At 41.5% G+C, this 18,713-nt stretch overlaps 1 protein-coding gene across 3 annotated transcripts in view; it reads left to right on the top strand.

Moving 5' to 3' along the window:
• The window catches only part of LOC143989333 (leucine-rich repeat and fibronectin type-III domain-containing protein 2-like), a 737,371-nt gene that overhangs the window by 532,441 nt on the left and 186,217 nt on the right, over window positions 1–18,713 (top strand). For all 3 annotated transcript variants that reach the window (XM_077489421.1, XM_077489420.1, XM_077489422.1), the window contains exon 4: window positions 14,432–15,824. In XM_077489421.1, coding sequence (XP_077345547.1) covers window positions 14,452–15,824 — 1,373 coding nt within the window. In that variant the 5' untranslated portion in view covers window positions 14,432–14,451. The remainder of the gene's footprint in view (window positions 1–14,431; window positions 15,825–18,713) is intronic.

The following is an 18,713-nucleotide window of genomic DNA, read 5'->3' as shown; positions in this document are numbered from 1 at the left end:
CAATGGGAAGAGAAAAAGTGCCCTCCCAATGGGAATAGAAAGGGAGCCCAGCCAATGGAAAGGTGAAAGGGGGCTCAGCCAATGGTAAGAGAAAGAGCTCCCCACCAATGGGAAGAGAAAAAATGCCCTACCAATGGGAAGAGAAAGGGGGCCCAGCCATTGGGAAGAGAAAGAGCTCTGCACCAATGTGAAGAGAAAAAGTGCCCTCCCAATGGGAAGAGAAAGGGGGCCCAGCCAATGGAACGAGAAAAGGGGCTCAGCCATTGGTAAGAGAAAGAGCTCGACACCAATGGGAAGAGAAAAAGGGCCCTCCCAATGGGAATAGAAAGGGAGCCCAGCCAATGGAAAGGTGAAAAGGGGCCCAGCCAATGGGAAGAGAAAGATCTCCCCACCAATGGGAAGAGAAAAAGTGCCCTATCAATGGGAAGAGAAAAGGGGCCCAGCCAATGGAAAGAGAAAAGGGGCCCAGCCATTGGGAAGAGAAAGAGCTCCCCACCGATGGGAAGAGAAAGGGGGCCCAGCCAATGGGAAGAGAAAGAGCTCCCCACCAATGGGAAGAGAAAAAGTGCCCTCCCAATGGGAATAGAAAGGGAGCCCAGCCAATGCAAATAGAAAGGGGGCCCAGCCAATGGGAAGAGAAAGAGCTCCCCACCAATGGGAAGAGAAAAAGTGCCCTACCAATGGGAAGAGAAAACACACAAAACCAATGGGAAGGGAAAAAAGTGCCACACCATTAGAAAAAGAGAGAGCAGCACACCAACACAAAGATAAAGAACAACAAACCAATGCTAAGGGAAAGAGTGCCACATTGATGGGAAGAGAAAGTGCCAAACAAATCCAAAGAGAAATTTCCACACCACTGTAAAGCTGAAGAAAACCATACCAATAGGAAGAGAAAGAGCACCACATCATTGGGAAGATAAAGAATACCTTACCAATGTAAATAGACAGCACGCCACACCAATGCGAAGAGAAAGTGGCAAACTAATCCAAAGAGAAAACACGCCACACCAATGGGAAAAGAGAGAGAACACCTTACCACTGCAAAGAGAAAACACACAATGCAAAGAGAGCGCCACACCAGTGCAAAGAGAAAGAGCTCCACACCAATGGGAAGAGAAAGAGCTCCATACCAAAACAAAGATAAAGAGCACCACACCAATTCAAAGAGAAAGAGTGCAACACCAATGCAAGGAGAAAGAGCGCCACACCAATGCAAGGAGAAAGAGATAAACACGCTAATGCAAAGAGAAAGAGCGCCACAACAATGCAAGGAGAAAGAGTGTCACACCAATATGAAGAGAAAGAGCCAAACTATTTCAAAGAGAAGGAGTGCCCCAACAATGGGAAGAGAGAGTTTCCCACACCATTGGAAGTGAAAGAACTTCCTACCAATGCAAAGAGAAAGCATGCCACACCAATGGTAATAAAAAGAGTGCCCTTTCCACACCAATTGGAAGAGAAAGTGCCTACATATGAAGATGGTTATTCTGGAAGAGTCACAGGGAAGGCTCCATGTCCTTAGTACAAGAGAGGAGGAGCAGAAAAGACGAGTGCTATAAGGAGGTCTTATAAACAAAACGAAAAATGCCCAGTTTTGAAGTTGTTAAACAGCCAACCAGCCAGGAAGCAGATGACATGGCCTGGGAGACAGAGATTCTGATAGCGAAGGGGTTTGATGCTTGGTCCCTTTTACTGGTGACCAGATCCCCACATAGTGGGACTGTTCTAGCGGCACATAATACTTAGGGACATTAGCCTTGGATTCTCGATCGTTGTAGTGAGGCCTCAGGAAGGAGAACAAGCATGGGTTTTCTGAGAAGTGTTCTAGTATCTAAGAACGACATATATATCATGGTCACTGGGAGCGAGGTCACGGAACTGGTGGGTTGTCGGAGACGCACTCCACGGTATTGGCTCTGGAAATGCTGCCCACTTAAGAAGAGGTAAAGACTAACGGAAGTTCTGTTCATAGTGCACATGTGTCAAGTGTGTAGAAGTTTGGCCACAGATTACAAAAGGGTTAACGGTCTTCTCTCTGAGGAGTCCCGCTTTTAACTAAGATAGAGTGCTGCCTTAATGCTGATTTCACGTGACAGCAACCTCAGCCTGCCATGGGGGGGGGGGGGGGGGACTATAGCTAGTGCTCGCTTCCCCAACACCCACATATTTATGAGTCATAAGAATGTCCACAAGAAGACAAAGTGCTTTTGGAGGTTCTGCAAGGCCACCTTTATGAGGACAATTGGCCTCCATCAGATCACAGCACCAAATGTGTTCACCTTCCATACTGTATGAGATGGTCTGTGTATCCGCTGTGCTTCAGGCCCGGTCACAAGGCGACTTTTAGAAGGACGTTGTTTTTCTGAACATTCTACCCAATGGTTATACTGGGACGTTTCTCACCAGTCCGGGGTCTCTTTCCTTTTACACTATAATGATTGGATTCTGTAGGTGAAAGCTGCCCAGGGAGATAATACATTGGCTGTAAATATCGCCTCCGAACAGAAGCGCATTTGTGAGGTCAGGCACTGATGTTGAACGAGAAGGCCTGGATCGCAGTCTCCACTCTAATTCATCCCAAAGCTGTTCTATCGGGTTGAGGTCAGGTTGATGTGAAGGCCAGTTAAGTTCCTCCACACCAAACTCGCTCATCTATGTCTTTATGGATCTTGCTTTGTACACTGGTCCAAAGCATTTGGTGGAGGGGGGATTATGGTGTGGGGAGGGGGATTATGGTGTGAGGGGTTGGTGGAGGGGGGGATTACAGTGTGGGGGTTGTTTTTCAGGGGTTGGGTTTGGCCACTTAGGTCCAGTGAAGGGAACTCTTAAGGCGTCAGCATACCAAGACATTTTGGACAATTTCATGCTCCCAACTTTGTGGGAACAGTTTGGGGACGGCCCCTTCCTGTTCCAACATGACTGCGCACCAGTGCACAAAGCAAGGTCCATAAAGACATGGATGAACGAGTTTGGGGTGGAGGAACTTGACTGGTCTGAACAGAGTCCTGACCTTAATAAGGATAATAATAAAAATAATACGTGCATTCCCTTTATCAAAATTTTAATTTAATTTGCTTATAATTTTCCTTCCCTTCTACCATCCTTCCCTTTCATCAGCATGCTAATGAAATTGGTAAACAAACCTTTCTATTTTTAATATATACCTTATTTTATACCCAGTGACATCATCATTGGGTCCCTGCGCTTCTCTCTGCAATACAGGCAGATCATATATTTTAGATACAGCAAGTAACACAGTGGCATCGTTGTTGTTCTTATTATTATTAGTAGTAGTAGTAATCATCATCATAAATATATTCCCTTTATTATAATTAAAATGTAATCTGCATATAATTTGCCTTCCCTTCTACCTCCCTTCCCTTTCCTCAGCATGCTAATGACATTTTTAAACAAAAAAAAATTATATTTTTATTATATAACTTTTTTTATACCCAGTGACATCATCATTGGGTCCCTGTGCTTCTCTCTCTCTCTCATGGCTGGTTGGGAGGGGCTGGCAGGGTGCTCTACATTGTTTTCTGAGTTATTATTATTATTATTATTACCATTATTTTTGCTAAAGCAATAAACATGATACAATAATAATAATTATAATAATACTCGTGTCAGGTGAATTGCATTTATCTAAAATATTGGTAATATTATCAATATAAATATTATAAAATAATAATGATAATAATAATAATACTAATAATACTAATAATGGTAGCATTATTTTAGATAAAGCAATTAACACAATGCAGTTGTTGTTGATGTTAATAATAACAACAACAACAACAACAATTGCATTGTGTTAATTGCTTTATCTAAAATAATGCTACCATTTATTATTATTATTATTATTATTATTATCATTATTATTTTATAATATATATATTAATAATATTACCAATATTTTAGATAAATGCAATTCACTTGACACAATTATTATTATTAGTAGTATTATTATTAATACTACTACTACTACTACTACTACTACTACTACTACTAATAATAATAATAATAATAATAATAATAATAATAAATGGTAGCATTATTTTAGATAAAGCAATTAACACAATGCAATTGTTGTTGTTGTTGTTATTATTAACATCAACAACAACTGCATTGTGTTAATTGCTTTATCTAAAATAATGCTACCATTATTATTATTATTATTATTATTATCATTTTATAATATTTATATTGATAATATTACCAATATTTTAGATAAATGCAATTCACCTGACACAAGTATTATTATAATTATTATTATTGTATCATGTTTATTGCTTTAGCAAAAGTAATGGTAATAATAATAATAATAATAATAATAATAATAATAATAATAATCATCATCATAAATATATTCCCTTATTAAAAATGAAATGGAATATGTTTATAATTTGTCTTCCCTTCTACCTCCCTCCCCTTTGCATGCTAATGAAATTGTTAAACAAAACCTTTCTATTTGTATTATATACCTTCATTTATACTCAGTGACATCATCGTTGGGTCCCTGTGTGTGTGTGTCAGGTGAATTGCATTTACCTAAAATATTGGTAATATTATCAATATAAATATTATATAATAATAATAATAATAATAACAATAATAATAAATGGTAGCATTATTTTAGATAAAGCAATTAACACAATGCAGTTGTTGTTGATGTTAATAATAACAACAACAACAATTGCATTGTGTTAATTGCTTTATCTAAAATAATGCTAACATTTATTATTATTATTATTATTATCATTATTATTTTATAATATATATATATATATATATATATATATATATATATATATATATATATATATATATATATATATATATATATATATATATATATATATATATATATATTAATAATATTACCAATATTTTCGATAAATGCAATTCAGTTGACACAATTATTATTAGTAGTAGTATTATTATTAATACTACTACTACTACTACTACTATACTAATAATAATAATAATAATAATAATAATAATAAATATATATTTATTATTATTATTATTATTATTATTATTATTAATAATAATAAAAATAATCATCATCATCATAAATATATTCCCTTATTAAAATTGAAATGGAATCTGTTTATAATTTGTCTTCCCTTCTACCTCCCTCCCCTTTGCATGCTAATGAAATTGTTAAACAAAACCTTTCTATTTGTATTATATACCTTCATTTATACTGAGTGACATCATCGTTGGGTCCCTGTGTGTGTGTGTGTGTGTGTGTGTGTGTGTGAGGTGAATTGCATTTACCTAAAATATTGGTAATATTCTAATTATAAATATGATAAAACAATATTAATAATAATAATAAAAAATTATTATTATTATTATTATTATTATTAATAATAATAATAATAATAATAATAATAATAATAATAATAATAATAATAATAATAATAATAATATTTTATATTACATTTTATAATATAATAGTAATAATATTATTACCAATATTTTAGATAAATGCAGTTCCCTGACACAATTATCATCATCATTATTAACACCATTAATAATAACAACAACAATAATGTTTCCATTCATTTAGATGGAGCGATTCTCCTGACACAATGCAGCACATAATTGTGAATTGCAGGTGTTTGCGGCTTTTATGGCGGCTCCCACTCCTTTCCCTTTTTATTACAATATAAAACATACACAATAGCTCAGATCAATCAATACGTTTTACAGCTCATAAACATTGAGCCAATTAGTCTTCGCTGAACTGAAATGTCACCTATAATGCAAAGAGAATAATATAGTGCCGCAGACACACCTTCCGCTGCGAGCGCGCTGATAAATTGTCCGCCTTTAATTGCTGCAAGAAGCTCCGTCGGCCCTGCTTTGCGTTTTGATCATCCGCGGCGCGGTATATTACGCCATAGATTTTTGACCATAAAAAATAATTGCGGAATTATTAACACCCGGCATTCTGCGGGATTTTACAACACCTAAATTGGATTATAATTGCTGTCAAATCTTCACTTGAAAGGAGGCGCTCGGGTTCACCGCCGTGCGATGGAATCCAAGCGCTTCTGTCGTTTTTTTGCTCACAGCTGGATTCATCCACCTTACTCGCAGCCTCAAAGCGCCCGGGCCCGTCACACGGTGAATTCATACAAGAAGGTTGTAGAATGCTCTTCTATTTTTTTTTTGCCGCTGTCTCTGAGATCTCTCTTCAATGAAGTGATCTGAGGAATGCAATCCCCGGGTACCTCGCCCACAAGCTGTAGGTAATGTAGAAATGTAACACTGAAGGGATTCTTAAAAACGACAGGTGTATTGTACTTTGGCTTCAATCGCCGACATAAGCACACATTTTGGTTAACTTTCTTTTTCAGTGCGTTAAAAAGAATTTTTATCATTTAAAATGCTGTGTCGTTTCTCAAGGCCGTTTTACCCTTGCCGGTTTTTCCTCCAAAGGATAAAAGGAGAAGAACGTTAAGTAGACCCCTGATCTCCACCACCCTTCACTGAGTAGACATAACTTTTTTTTTTTACGATGATGTCACGGTCTTTACTCTCAGAAGAGCATTTACTTAAGCGCCATTTCAAGGATAAAAGAAGAAGAACATTAAGTAGACCCCTGATCTCCACCACCCTTCACTGAGTAGACATAACTTTACTCTCACACAGATGAACATTTACATAAGCGCCATTCAAAGGATAAAAGAAGAAGAACGTTAAGTAGACCCCTGATCTCCACCACCCTTCACTGAGTAGACATAACTTTACTTTCACACTGAAGAACATTTACATAAGCGCCATTCAAAGGATAAAAGATAAATGAAGAACTTCAGCCTTCAGTAGACCCCTGATCCCCACCGTCCCTCATTGAGTGAGCATATTTTTTTACAATGATCTCATGGCCTTCATTCTTATACTAAAGAGCATTTACATGCGCATCATTCTTTTATCTTTTGTATAGCACCTTGAGTACCATACAAGGAATAAAGGAAGATTTCCAACCTTAAATAGACCCCTGATCTCCATCACTCCTCATTGAGTGAATATACCTTTTTATGATGATGTCACGGTCTTTCTTTTCACACTTGACAGTGTTTGTACACCATTGCATGAGTGCAATTCTTTTATTCTTGATATGGCACCTTGAGCACCCCATACAAAGTATAAAAGAAGAACTGCCACCTTCAGTAGACCCCTGATCCTCATCATCCCTCATTGAGTAAACATACCTCTTTTACAATGAGGCTAGAGTCTTTGTTCTCATATTGAAGAGCATTTACACATCATTACATGAGCACCATTCCTTTATCTATTTGTATGGCATCATGAGCACCATACACAGGATAAAAGAAGTACTGCAGTCTCCAGTAGAGGAACTACTAACAGCAGAGGAACTAGCTAAGCTAGTAACATATAAAGAATTTTTCAAAGACAACACCAAATGCAGTTTCAAACTGTAGGAGCAGATGGGAGACAGAAGTCCCTGACTTACAGGGGGAGGACTGGGATGACTTATGGAATTAGCCCTTTAAACACCTAGTATCAGCTAGAGATGGATTACTACAATTGAAATTCATCCATAAGAGATATTATACTCCAGCTAGGTTAGCTAAAATCTTTGGAAACTGTCTGGAGATGTTCCTTCTCTCCGGCTAATGCTGAACACATATTTTGGCAATGCCTCCCACATTCAACAAGTTTGGGTGGATCTCACTTCGTGCATATCAGATCTCCTGACGATAACCATTCCAGTGACCGTGAGGGTGTGTTTGTTGGGACTGGTGGAGGAGGTGGTCCCAGCCAGAGTGCCGAGAACACTTCTTTCTATTTTACTATTTTATGGGAGGAAGGCTATACTGCTTAAATGGAAAGACGCAAGGGCCCCAGACGTAAATTTCTGGAAGGGTTTGGTAAACTCCATGATACCTTATTACAGGGATATGCAATTAGCGGACCTCCAGCTGTTGCAAAACTACAAATCTCATCATGCCTCTGAGTCTGGGTGTCAGGCTTGTGGCTGTGAGTCTACTATGCCTCATGGGAATTGTAGCTCTACAACAGCTGGAGGTCCGCTAATTGCATATCCCTGCCTTATTACAAAGCCACTTATAGTTCCTGGGGCCGTGGAAAGAAATTTGAAAAGGTGTGGCAGGCCTGGTACAACTCGGATAGTACAGTGGGTTAAGATGGCGAATCTTCAGACTTTAAAGAGGAAGTAAACCCTGATGAGTTTACTTCCTCTTTCATTCCCTGCAAAGGCAAAGCATAATGGACTACTATGCATTGCATCGCATCGCATCACATAGTAGTCCATTATGTGTCACTTACCTGACACAGGAGCCAGCGAAGTCGCTGCTGTCCCCTGTAGTCCGCTGCATCCATCTTGTTGGTGGGATCTCGCAGCTCCACCGCTGTCATTCGGCGAAGCCGCGATGACGTCACTCCCGTGCGCATGCGCGGCAGCTCCATTCTTCGAAATGCCGCGCTCAGTGCGCCTGCGCGCCGCTGTCTACGGCGCATGCGCTGCAGACAGCGGTGCCCGTTTTTGGGCAAATATCTCCTAAACCATATAGGTTTAGGAGATATTGCTTGGACCTACAGGTAAGCCTTAATCTAGGCTTACCTGTAGGTCAAAGTGGTTTGTAAGGGTTTACAACCACTTTAAGACATATGTAGAAAATGATGATGTTTCAGTGTATGAACAATAAACATGATAATGATGGTATTATACCTAAGGAGTGTTTAGTAATGCAAGGTTCGTGAAATAACATATGAAACACTTTGCTCAGTGGTGAAAAGGCTACAGCAGAGGCACCTGGAAAGGAAAAAATACTCATGAACTAAGACTAATCCATCCTGTATAACTGAGCTGTGACAAGGGGGGGGTGGGAAGAGAGGAGGGGGGATGGGAGGGGAGGGAGGTTATTGTTACAGATAGGTGACTATGTTAGTCAGAAGCGATATGTTGTCAATGTTGGGCCCTGAGAGGCCTCATATTCGGGGTGAGTGTCACGTTGATACCCCCGGATGTTATATTTTTTTATTTTGTGTAAAAAAAATTAATAAAAAGAAAAAAAAAATGCCTTTATACGATGATGTCACAAACTTTGTTCTCACACTGGTAAGCATTTACAATGGGAAAATACCTAAAAAAGAACACCAGCCTCAAGTAGACCCCTGATTTCCATCATTCCTTACTGACTGAACATACCATTTTAGTATGATGGCACCACAGTCTTTACTGTGATACTGAAGACCATTTACACATCATCACATGAGCGCCATTATTTCATCTGTTTTATGGCACCTTGGGGGCCAAAAAAATGATAAAAGTTGATCTCCAGCCTTAAGTAGACCCCTGATTCCCATCATCCCTCATTGAGGGAATATACCTTTTTATGATGACGTCTTGGTCTTTGATCTTATACTGAAGAGCATTTACACATCATTACATGAGCGCCATTCCTTTATTTATTGTATGGCACCGTGAGCACCACACAAAGGATAAAAGGAGTACTGCAATCTTCAGTAAACCCAATCTTCAGTCTTTACTGTGATACTGAAGACCATTTACACATCATCACATGAGCGCCATTATTTCATCCGTTTTTATGGCACCTTGGGGGCCAAAAAATGGATAAAAGTAGATCTCCAGCCTTAAGTAAACCCCTGATCCCCGCCATCCCTCATTGAGTGAACATACCTTTTTACGATGATGTCACGGTCTTTACTCTCACACCTAAGTCCTTGTACACACGGTCGGACATTCCGGCAATAAAATCCGTCGGATTTTGTCTGAAACTGTTGTTGCATACACACGGTCGGACAAAGTTGTCGGAAAATCCGATCGTTCAGAACGTGATGACGTAATTTAGTTACGACGGGACTACGTTCAGGCTAGTAGCCAATAGCTTTGGTCTCGGAATTTGATCTGAGCATGCGTGGCACTTTGTCGGATTTCTCTACAAACAATCGGACAAAGTCTGATCGTATCATGTTGTTGGAAAATTTTATAGCCCAGCTCTCAAACTTTGTCCCTCGGATATTCTGACGGAAACAGTCCGATGGAGCCCACACACGGTCGGATTATCCGACAACACGGCCCGATCAGACGTTTTCCGTCGGAATATCTGACCGTGTGTACAAGGGCTTACAGTGTTTACACATCATTGCATGAGTGCCATTCTTTTGTCCTTTGTTTGGCACCATGAGCACCATACAAAGGATAAATGAAGAACTACAGCCTTCAGTAGACCCCTGATCCCCCACCATCCCTCATTGACTGAACATATCTTTTTCTGATGACGTCATGGTATTTGATCTCATACCAAAGAGCATTTACACAAACCTTACATGAGAACCATTCCTTTATCTATTGTATGGGCCCATGAGCCCCATACACAGGATAAAATAAGAACTGTAGCCTCCAGTAGACCCCCGATACCCATCTTCCATTGGGTGAACAACATACCTTTATACGATGTCACAGACTTTGTTCTCACACTGATAAGCATTTACACATTATTACAGTTGAAAAATACTTTTATATTTCAAAAAAGAACCCCAGCCTTAAGTAGACCCCTGATTCCCATCGTCCCTTACTGACTGAACATACCATTTTTATGATGACGCCGCAGTCTTTACTCTCATACTGAAAACCATTTACACATTATCACATGAGCGCCATTCTTTAAACCGTTTTATGGAACATCGGGCGCCATACAAAGGATACAAGTAGATCTCCAGCCTTAAGTGGGCCCCTGATCCCCATCATCCCTCATTGAGTGAACATACCTTCTTATGATGACATCATGGTCTTTGATCTTATACCGAAGAGCATTTACACATCATTACATGAGCGCCATTCCTTTATTTATTGTATGGCACCATGAGCACCATACAAAGGATAAAATTAGTACCCCTGCCTTCAGTAGACCCCTGATCCCCACCATCCCTCATTGAGTGAATATACCTTCTTACGAAGACATCATGGTCTTTGATCTCATACCGAAGAGCATTAACACATGATTACATGAGCGCCATTCCTTTATTTATTGTATGGCACCATGAGCACCATACAAAGGATAAAATTAGTACCCCAGCCTTCAGTAGACCCCTGATCCCCACCATCCCTCATTGAGTGAATATACCTTCTTACGATGACATCATGGTCTTTGATCTCATACCGAAGAGCATTTACACATCATTACATGAGCACTATTCCTTTATTTATTGTATGGCACCATGAGCACCATACACAGGATACGATTTGTACCCCAGCCTTCAGTAGACCCCTGATCCCCACCATCCCTCATTGAGTGAATATACCTTCTTACGATGACATCATGGTCTTTGATCTCATACCGAAGAGCATTTACACATTATTACATGAGCACTATTCCTTTATTTATTGTATGGCACCATGAGCACCATACAAAGGATAAAATTAGTACCCCAGCCTTCAGTAGACCCCTGATCCCCACCATCCCTCATTGAGGGAACATACCTTCTTATGATGACATCATGGTCTTTGAGCTCATACCGAAGAGCATTTACACATGATTACATGAGCGCCATTTCTTTATTTATTGTATGGCACCATGAGCACCATACAAACGATAAAATTAGTACCCCAGCCTTCAGTAGACCCCTGATCCCCATTTTTTGATGATATCATGGTCTTTATTCTCATACCGAAGAGCATTTACACAAGTGCTATTGTTTTATCCTTTGTTTGTCGCCTCGCCTTCAAACTTGCCCATAAATATGTCTTTCTTAGCCGCCATGCTGAGATCAAATTTGTTTTGTTTTCTGTAATGTCGTTTTATTTTATTTTTTTTATTTTTATTTTTTTTCTATGTGCTGTAGCTCTAATTTCAGATGTTTTCCTCTATATATACAATAAAACAACTTTTCCCTCCTCCTCCTCCACATGTCACATTGTCTTTCCTTAAAAAGAACTCACTACAATGGATCAGCAAGGTTCACCGTGTTTTGTTTTCTGTATATGTTCAAGGCAACGCTTCAGAATTTACCAACAGATGAGGGTTGTGTATAAATGGAGTTCAGAAAACACGGGCAAGGATGAGAAGTCCTCTCAATAGCTGGAAATACAGCATGTTCTGCTCCAGGGTGGGAGGATGACATTGTCTTGCCAGTATTCTTGTTTTTTTTTTTTTTTTTTTTGCTATAAAGCAATAGTAAATCACAACCAACATCTGTTCACAAAGGGAAAGGGCGGCCGCCGTGTAGGACTGAACATGCATGCAAGAGAATGCAACCTATTTTCTGCTATTTGCAACAAATATAACCTATCCTGTTCTATACTATTCTATTCTATACTGTGCCAAACATATTATGGGCTAGTGCTAATGATACGAAGGCCCCAATGGTGTCCCGAAAATGCCTTCAAGTGCATGCCTAGATTATGTCCAAGCTGAATTCTGAATGTTAGTGTAAAGCAAAGCTTGATGCCAAGGTCAGGAACTAGAGCTAGTGAGTGTCTATAAACCTCCTGGTTTCCATGGGGTTAAAACAAGCCGATGGCTAATGCCGCGTACACACGATTGGAATTTCGGCCAGCAAAAGACCGATGAGAGCTTTTCATCGGAAAATGCTACCGTGTGTAGGCTCCAATTGGAATTTAGCTGTCCGGATTCCCGCCAGCAAAAATTTGATAGCATGTTCTCAATTTTCCCGATGGAAAAACTTTCTATCGGAAATTCCGATCGTGTCTGTGCAATTCCGACGCGCAAAAACTCACGCATGCTCAGATTCAACTACAAGATGGAAGCTATTGGCTACTGGGTACTGAACTTCCTTTTTCTAGGCCCCTCATACGTGTTGTATGTCACCGCGTCCTTGGCGGTCAGAATTTGGCGTGACCCCGTGTAGGCAAGACGGTTTGAGCGGAATTCCGTCGGAAAAAGCTCTGATGGTTTTTACAACGGAATTCCGCTCAAACCGTCTTGCCTACACACGGTCACACCAAATTCCGACCGCCAAGAACGCGGTGACGTACAACACGTATGAGGGGCCTAGAAGAAGGAAGTTCAATACCTAGTAGCCAGTAGAGAATTCCGATCGTGTGTACGTGGCATAAGGCTGCAGCTTGGTGTGGATTCATTGGCAATGGGCTGTAATTGCCGCCAGCTGCCCAAGAGGTGGTTGTTGGCCGCCCCCCCTCCCCCCAAAAAAAAAAGCACCAGCCGCCCCTGCTATCCATAAAGACATGGATGAGCGAGTTTGGGGTGGAGGAACTTGAATGGCCAGAGTCCTGAGCTCAACCTGATAGAACCCCTTTTGGGAGGAACTAGAGAGGAGACTGCAAGACAGGCCTCCTCGTCCAACATCAGTGCCTGACCTCACAAATGGGCATCTGGAAGAATGGTCAAACATTCCCATAGACACACTCCTAAACCTTGTGGACGGCCTTCCCAGAAGAGTTGAAGCTGTTATATCTAAACGGGGGGGGGGGGGGCAACTCAATATTGAACCCTACGGACTTAGCCTTTGTACATACGGTCTGAGAATCCGTCGGAATGTGTCCTATCGGACCGTGTCGTCGGATAATCCGACTGTGTGTGGTATGCATTGGACTGTTTCCGTCGGAATGTCCGTCGGACCCAGTTTTCCAACTTGTTGGAAATATTTTCCGACAAACTGGTCCAATCGGACATACTCCGATCATGTGTAGAGAATTCCGATCGGACAAAGTGCCACGCATGCTCAGATCAAATTCCTACACCAAAGCTATTGGCTACTAGCCTGAACGTAGTCCCGTCGTAACGAAATTACGTCATCACGTTCTGAAAGATCGGATTTTTCGACAACTTTGTCCGACCGTGTGTATGCAACAGTTTTGGACAAGATCCGACGGATTTGGTTGTCGAAATCTCCGACCGTGTGTACAAGGGGCTAAGACTGGGATGCCATTAAATTTTATGTGCATGTAAAGGCAGGTGTCCCAATACTTTTGGCAATATAGTTTATATGTGTATAACTGCTATAGGTTGGTCAGCAAGCGGTTAACGTATTTTTCTCCTGAAAATCCTGTATGTGTTTGATAAACATGAATTTTTGATGTAAAGTAAAAGAAAAAAAGGGGGAGGTGAGTATTCCATGCCATCTTGGTATTATGTACAATTATTCTAGCGGCAGTGTTTTTGAGATGCCACCTTCTTGTGGAGACAGAGCATGCATGGAATTTCAGTTTCCAGCGAGCTCAATCTGCTCATCTGTATTCAGAGCACACCATCGGCTTTATTATTATTTCTTTGATGTTGTGAAATGGCTAAAAGAAATTTGTAGACAAAGAGATGCGTTGATAAAAGCATTTGCTACAAAATAACTCACATTGTATAATGACCGACAAGGTAATGTACGTCATGTTAATAATAGCATCTCTTTTTTTTTTCTCTTCTCGTTGCAGGTATCATTGCCTGACTTACAATGGAAAAAATCCTCTGCGGTCTTCTGGTATTTGGAATGACAGTGATGGTCAACTCATGTCCAAAATACTGTGTGTGTCAAAACTTGTCGGAGTCCCTGGGAACGTTGTGTCCAACGAAAGGATTACTTTTTGTACCAGTAGACATTGACCGAAGGACAGTTGAACTTCGACTTGGGGGCAATTTTATCATAAGCATCAGTCGGCAAGACTTTGCCAACATGACTGGCCTGGTAGACCTGACCTTGTCTAGAAACACCATCAGTTATATCCAACCTTTTTCTTTTGTGGACCTAGAGAGCCTTCGATCTTTGCACCTAGATGCTAACAGGATGACCAGCCTTGGAGATGACGTATTTCGAGGGCTAATCAATCTCCAGCACCTGATTATGAATAATAACCAATTGAACAGTATCGCGGAGGATGCATTCGAAGATATTTTACAGACTTTGGAGGATCTTGACCTTTCTTACAATAATCTCAAAACGATTCCTTGGGATGCCATCAGACGGATGATTAATCTGCATCAGCTAAGTTTGGACCACAACCTTCTGTATTATATTACGGAGGGTACGTTTCAGGACCTGAATAAGTTGGCCAGGCTTGATCTGACTTCGAACAGGCTACAAAAACTACCTCCCGACCCAATATTTGCAAGGTCACAAACATCCATGATTTCTGCTACGCCTTTTCTCCCTCCCTTGTCTCTCAGCTTTGGGGGGAACCCACTTCATTGTAACTGTGAGCTTCTCTGGCTCCGGAGGCTGGAGAGAGAAGATGACATGGAGACGTGCGCTTCACCCTCTGCTCTAAAAGGAAGGTATTTTTGGTACGTCCGCGAAGAGGAATTTGTCTGTGAACCACCCTTGATTACCCAACACACTCAGAAGCTGCTTGTCCTTGAAGGACAAACCGCGTCTCTAAAGTGTAAAGCGATTGGAGACCCCCCTCCGGTCATACATTGGGTGGCCCCCGATGGTCGCCTAATTGGCAACACTTCGAGAACAGCAGTCTACGACAACGGTACCCTAGATATTTTAATAACCACATCCAAGGATTATGGAACCTTTACCTGCATAGCAGCGAATGCCGCGGGCGAGTTGACAGCCCCCGTTGAGTTATCCATCGTTCAGCTGCCGCATCTGAGCAACGGCACCAACAAAACGGCGCCGCCTAAATCGAGGCTTTCCGACATTACCAGTTCCACCAAGTCCAACAGAGGAGAAGTCAAGACTCAACCAGAGAAGGCTGTCGTGGTGTCGGAAGTGACGACTACCACGGCTTTGGTTAAGTGGTCAGTAAGCAAGTCTGCCCCAAAAGTTAAAATGTACCAACTGCAGTACAATTGCTCAGATGATGAAGTTCTCATCTACAGGTAAAGTATATTTCGATTTTATAATTTTCTTTTTTTTTTTTTTTAAAAACGTCTTTCCTTTTTGAAAAGTCTTTTCAGGATGTTAAAACTACATGAGAAATAAGCAAGAAAATTGTACAAAATGTATGAAAAGACAGAAAGGTAAGAGTTCTTTTTTTTTTCTTTGGAAAACCAATTTTCTGATATATATATATATTGACTTAATTCCGGAGAACTGCGCTACTCAACAGACATCGCCGGACTTCTGCGGTTCTCGGTAGGTTTTGGGAATGTCACTCAAATTTTTTCGCAAACGCTACTCGACTTGTCTTGACATCACAAAGTTTGAAGCTTAAACAATGTCATCGTAATGTTCTTACAATTCCACGGACAAAAAAAATGGTTGAGGTCTACTTTACAAGCTGAAGGAAAACTCCAAGCCCTTGTACACACGGGTCGGAGAATCTGTCGGAATGTGTCCTATCGGACACCGTGTTGTCGGATAATCCGACTGTGTGTGGTATGCATCGGACTGATTCCGTCGGAATATCCGTCGGACCCAATTTTCCAACTTGTTGGAAATATTTCCCGACCAACTGGTCCGATAGGACATACTCCGATCATGTGTAGAGAATTCCGATCGGACCAAGTGCCACGCATGCTCAGATCAAATTCCTACACCAAAGCTATTGGCTACTAGCCTGAATGTAGTCCCATCGTAACGAAATTACGTCATCACGTTCTGAATGATCGGATTTTTCGACAACTTAGTCCGACCGTGTGTATGCAACAGTTTCGGACAAAATCCGACAGATTTGGTTGTCGAAATCTCCAACCGTGTGTACAGGGGCCAAGTCTGAAATAAAAAACGTTTGGTTATTTCCAATGCCGATGTTGATTAAATTGTAAAAAGATTAGTTAATGCTTCCTAGATTGCTGTGCTAGAACATTATTGGCTATTTGATAATCCAATAACCTCTGCAGTGTGCGTGTGGTATTATGAGCACTTCATGTACCATCTATAGTCCTGCCAGTTGTGCCAAGAATTCGATCTCCTATTTATATTATTGATTATATTTTCATGTATGATCCATTCCGTTTCCAAAGCCAAGAGGGATATCAATTGGTTTGTTGAAAGACTGGAGAATAAAAGAGCCCCTTTAGAAATATGGGGCCCCCAACAAAACAAATGGCTTTTATAAAGAAGATATCAGGTGTGTAGGGGCGATTGTAATTGCTTGCAACTTTTCCCAGGAAGTATGCATTTATTTATTACAGGCAAAGATCTTTTTCAACCGGAAATGCAGGAGAACACAAGCACCTCAAGCAAGGGGTGTGCTGGAAGGTCTGTTGTTTGCTGGCTGCTGGGGGGGGGGGTCTGTTGAAGCTGGCTTTTGGGAGATCTATTGTTGCTACCGGAGGTCTATTGTTGCTGGGGTGGATCCATTGTTACTGGGGGTATTTTGTCAAGGTGGGGTCTACTGTTTTTGGGTGATCTATTGTTGCTGGGGAGTCTATTGTTGCTGAAGGAATCTACTGTTGCTTATGGAATCTATTGTTGTTGTGGGGGATCTATTGTTGCTGGAGGGGGGCGGGGGGTATATTGCTGCTGACCACAGGGGATCTATTTTTCTGCCTTTCTTGTTATCATTAACGCATTCCATAGAAATTACTTCTAAAAGGGGCAGTACTGGTTAATGCGTTGGGGGTGGAACCAAGGAACGGTACTCAGAGATGGGTGGGGGAGGGGTGGAGACGGAGTGATTCGGAAGGGGGGAGTACCCGCACCTAATCTCTATGAAAACCCCCCACCCCCCTCGTTTACAGGCATTTATTTAGCGCCAACAAGTAGCCTTGTACAATACTAATACATTCACATCAATCACCCTTCTTCGAGTAATTATATCACATGAACACACAATAAGGGAGTTTGCCAGATGGTGAGGAGGCAATATCTAACCTTTTCACCTCCTGTTTAACTCCTTGAATTCTGCACCGACATGCCACACCACGTACCACACCACTGTACCACACCGCCATGCCACACCACTGTACCACACTACACCACTGTACCACAGCACCATACCACACCACTGTACCACATCACCATGCCACACCACCTTACCACACCACTGTAGCACACTGCCATACCACACCACCGTACCACACCACCATGCCACATGACCTTACCACACCACTGTACCACACTACACCACCGTACCACACCACCATGCCACACCACCGTACCACACCGCCATGCCACACCACTGTACCACACCGCCATGCCACACCACTGTACCACACCGCCATGCCACACCACTGTACCACACCGCCATGCCACACCACTGTACCACACTACACCACCATGCCACCCCACCATACCACACCACCGTACCACACCACTATACCACAACACCATGCCACACCACTGTACCACATAACCATGCCCCACTACCGTGCCACACCACCGCACCACACCACTGCACCACACCACCGTACCACACCACCATGCCACGCCACCATACCACATCCGTGATTGTAGAGCGGCCCCATTCACTTGATTTGGGTCACATAGGATGGGTGGTAATGCCCACAAAATGCGACAGGGAGTAAAACTCCTGGTTTTGTTGTGTGGCATGCCTTTTCAGGTCATCAAGGAGCCGTTGGTGGGGGGGGGGGGGCAGTAAAATGGCACCTCAGCTGTGCGCTTTTCCTACAATGCAGTTTTTATTAAAATAATACCTGGTGGTCCTGCCGTGTAGGTCTTTGTGTTCAGACTACTACTGGAGCTCAAATTTGCTTAAAAAAGGTAATGCCGGTTCTGATGGAACGGTGTCAGAATACACAGAGCATCGCAGGTTGTTTTGTATGAGGTCTGTGTAGCCGCAGACCGGTCAGGGTGCCCATGCT

The sequence above is a fragment of the Lithobates pipiens genome, unplaced genomic scaffold, assembly GCF_037356315.1.
Source record: "Lithobates pipiens isolate NorthernLeopardFrog02 unplaced genomic scaffold, aLitPip1_a1.2 Scaffold_18, whole genome shotgun sequence".
In the NCBI taxonomy this organism is placed as follows: Eukaryota; Metazoa; Chordata; class Amphibia; order Anura; family Ranidae; genus Lithobates; species Lithobates pipiens.
The sequence above is the reverse complement of the archived record's forward strand: the minus strand, read 5'-3'. Positions and strand labels throughout refer to the sequence as shown.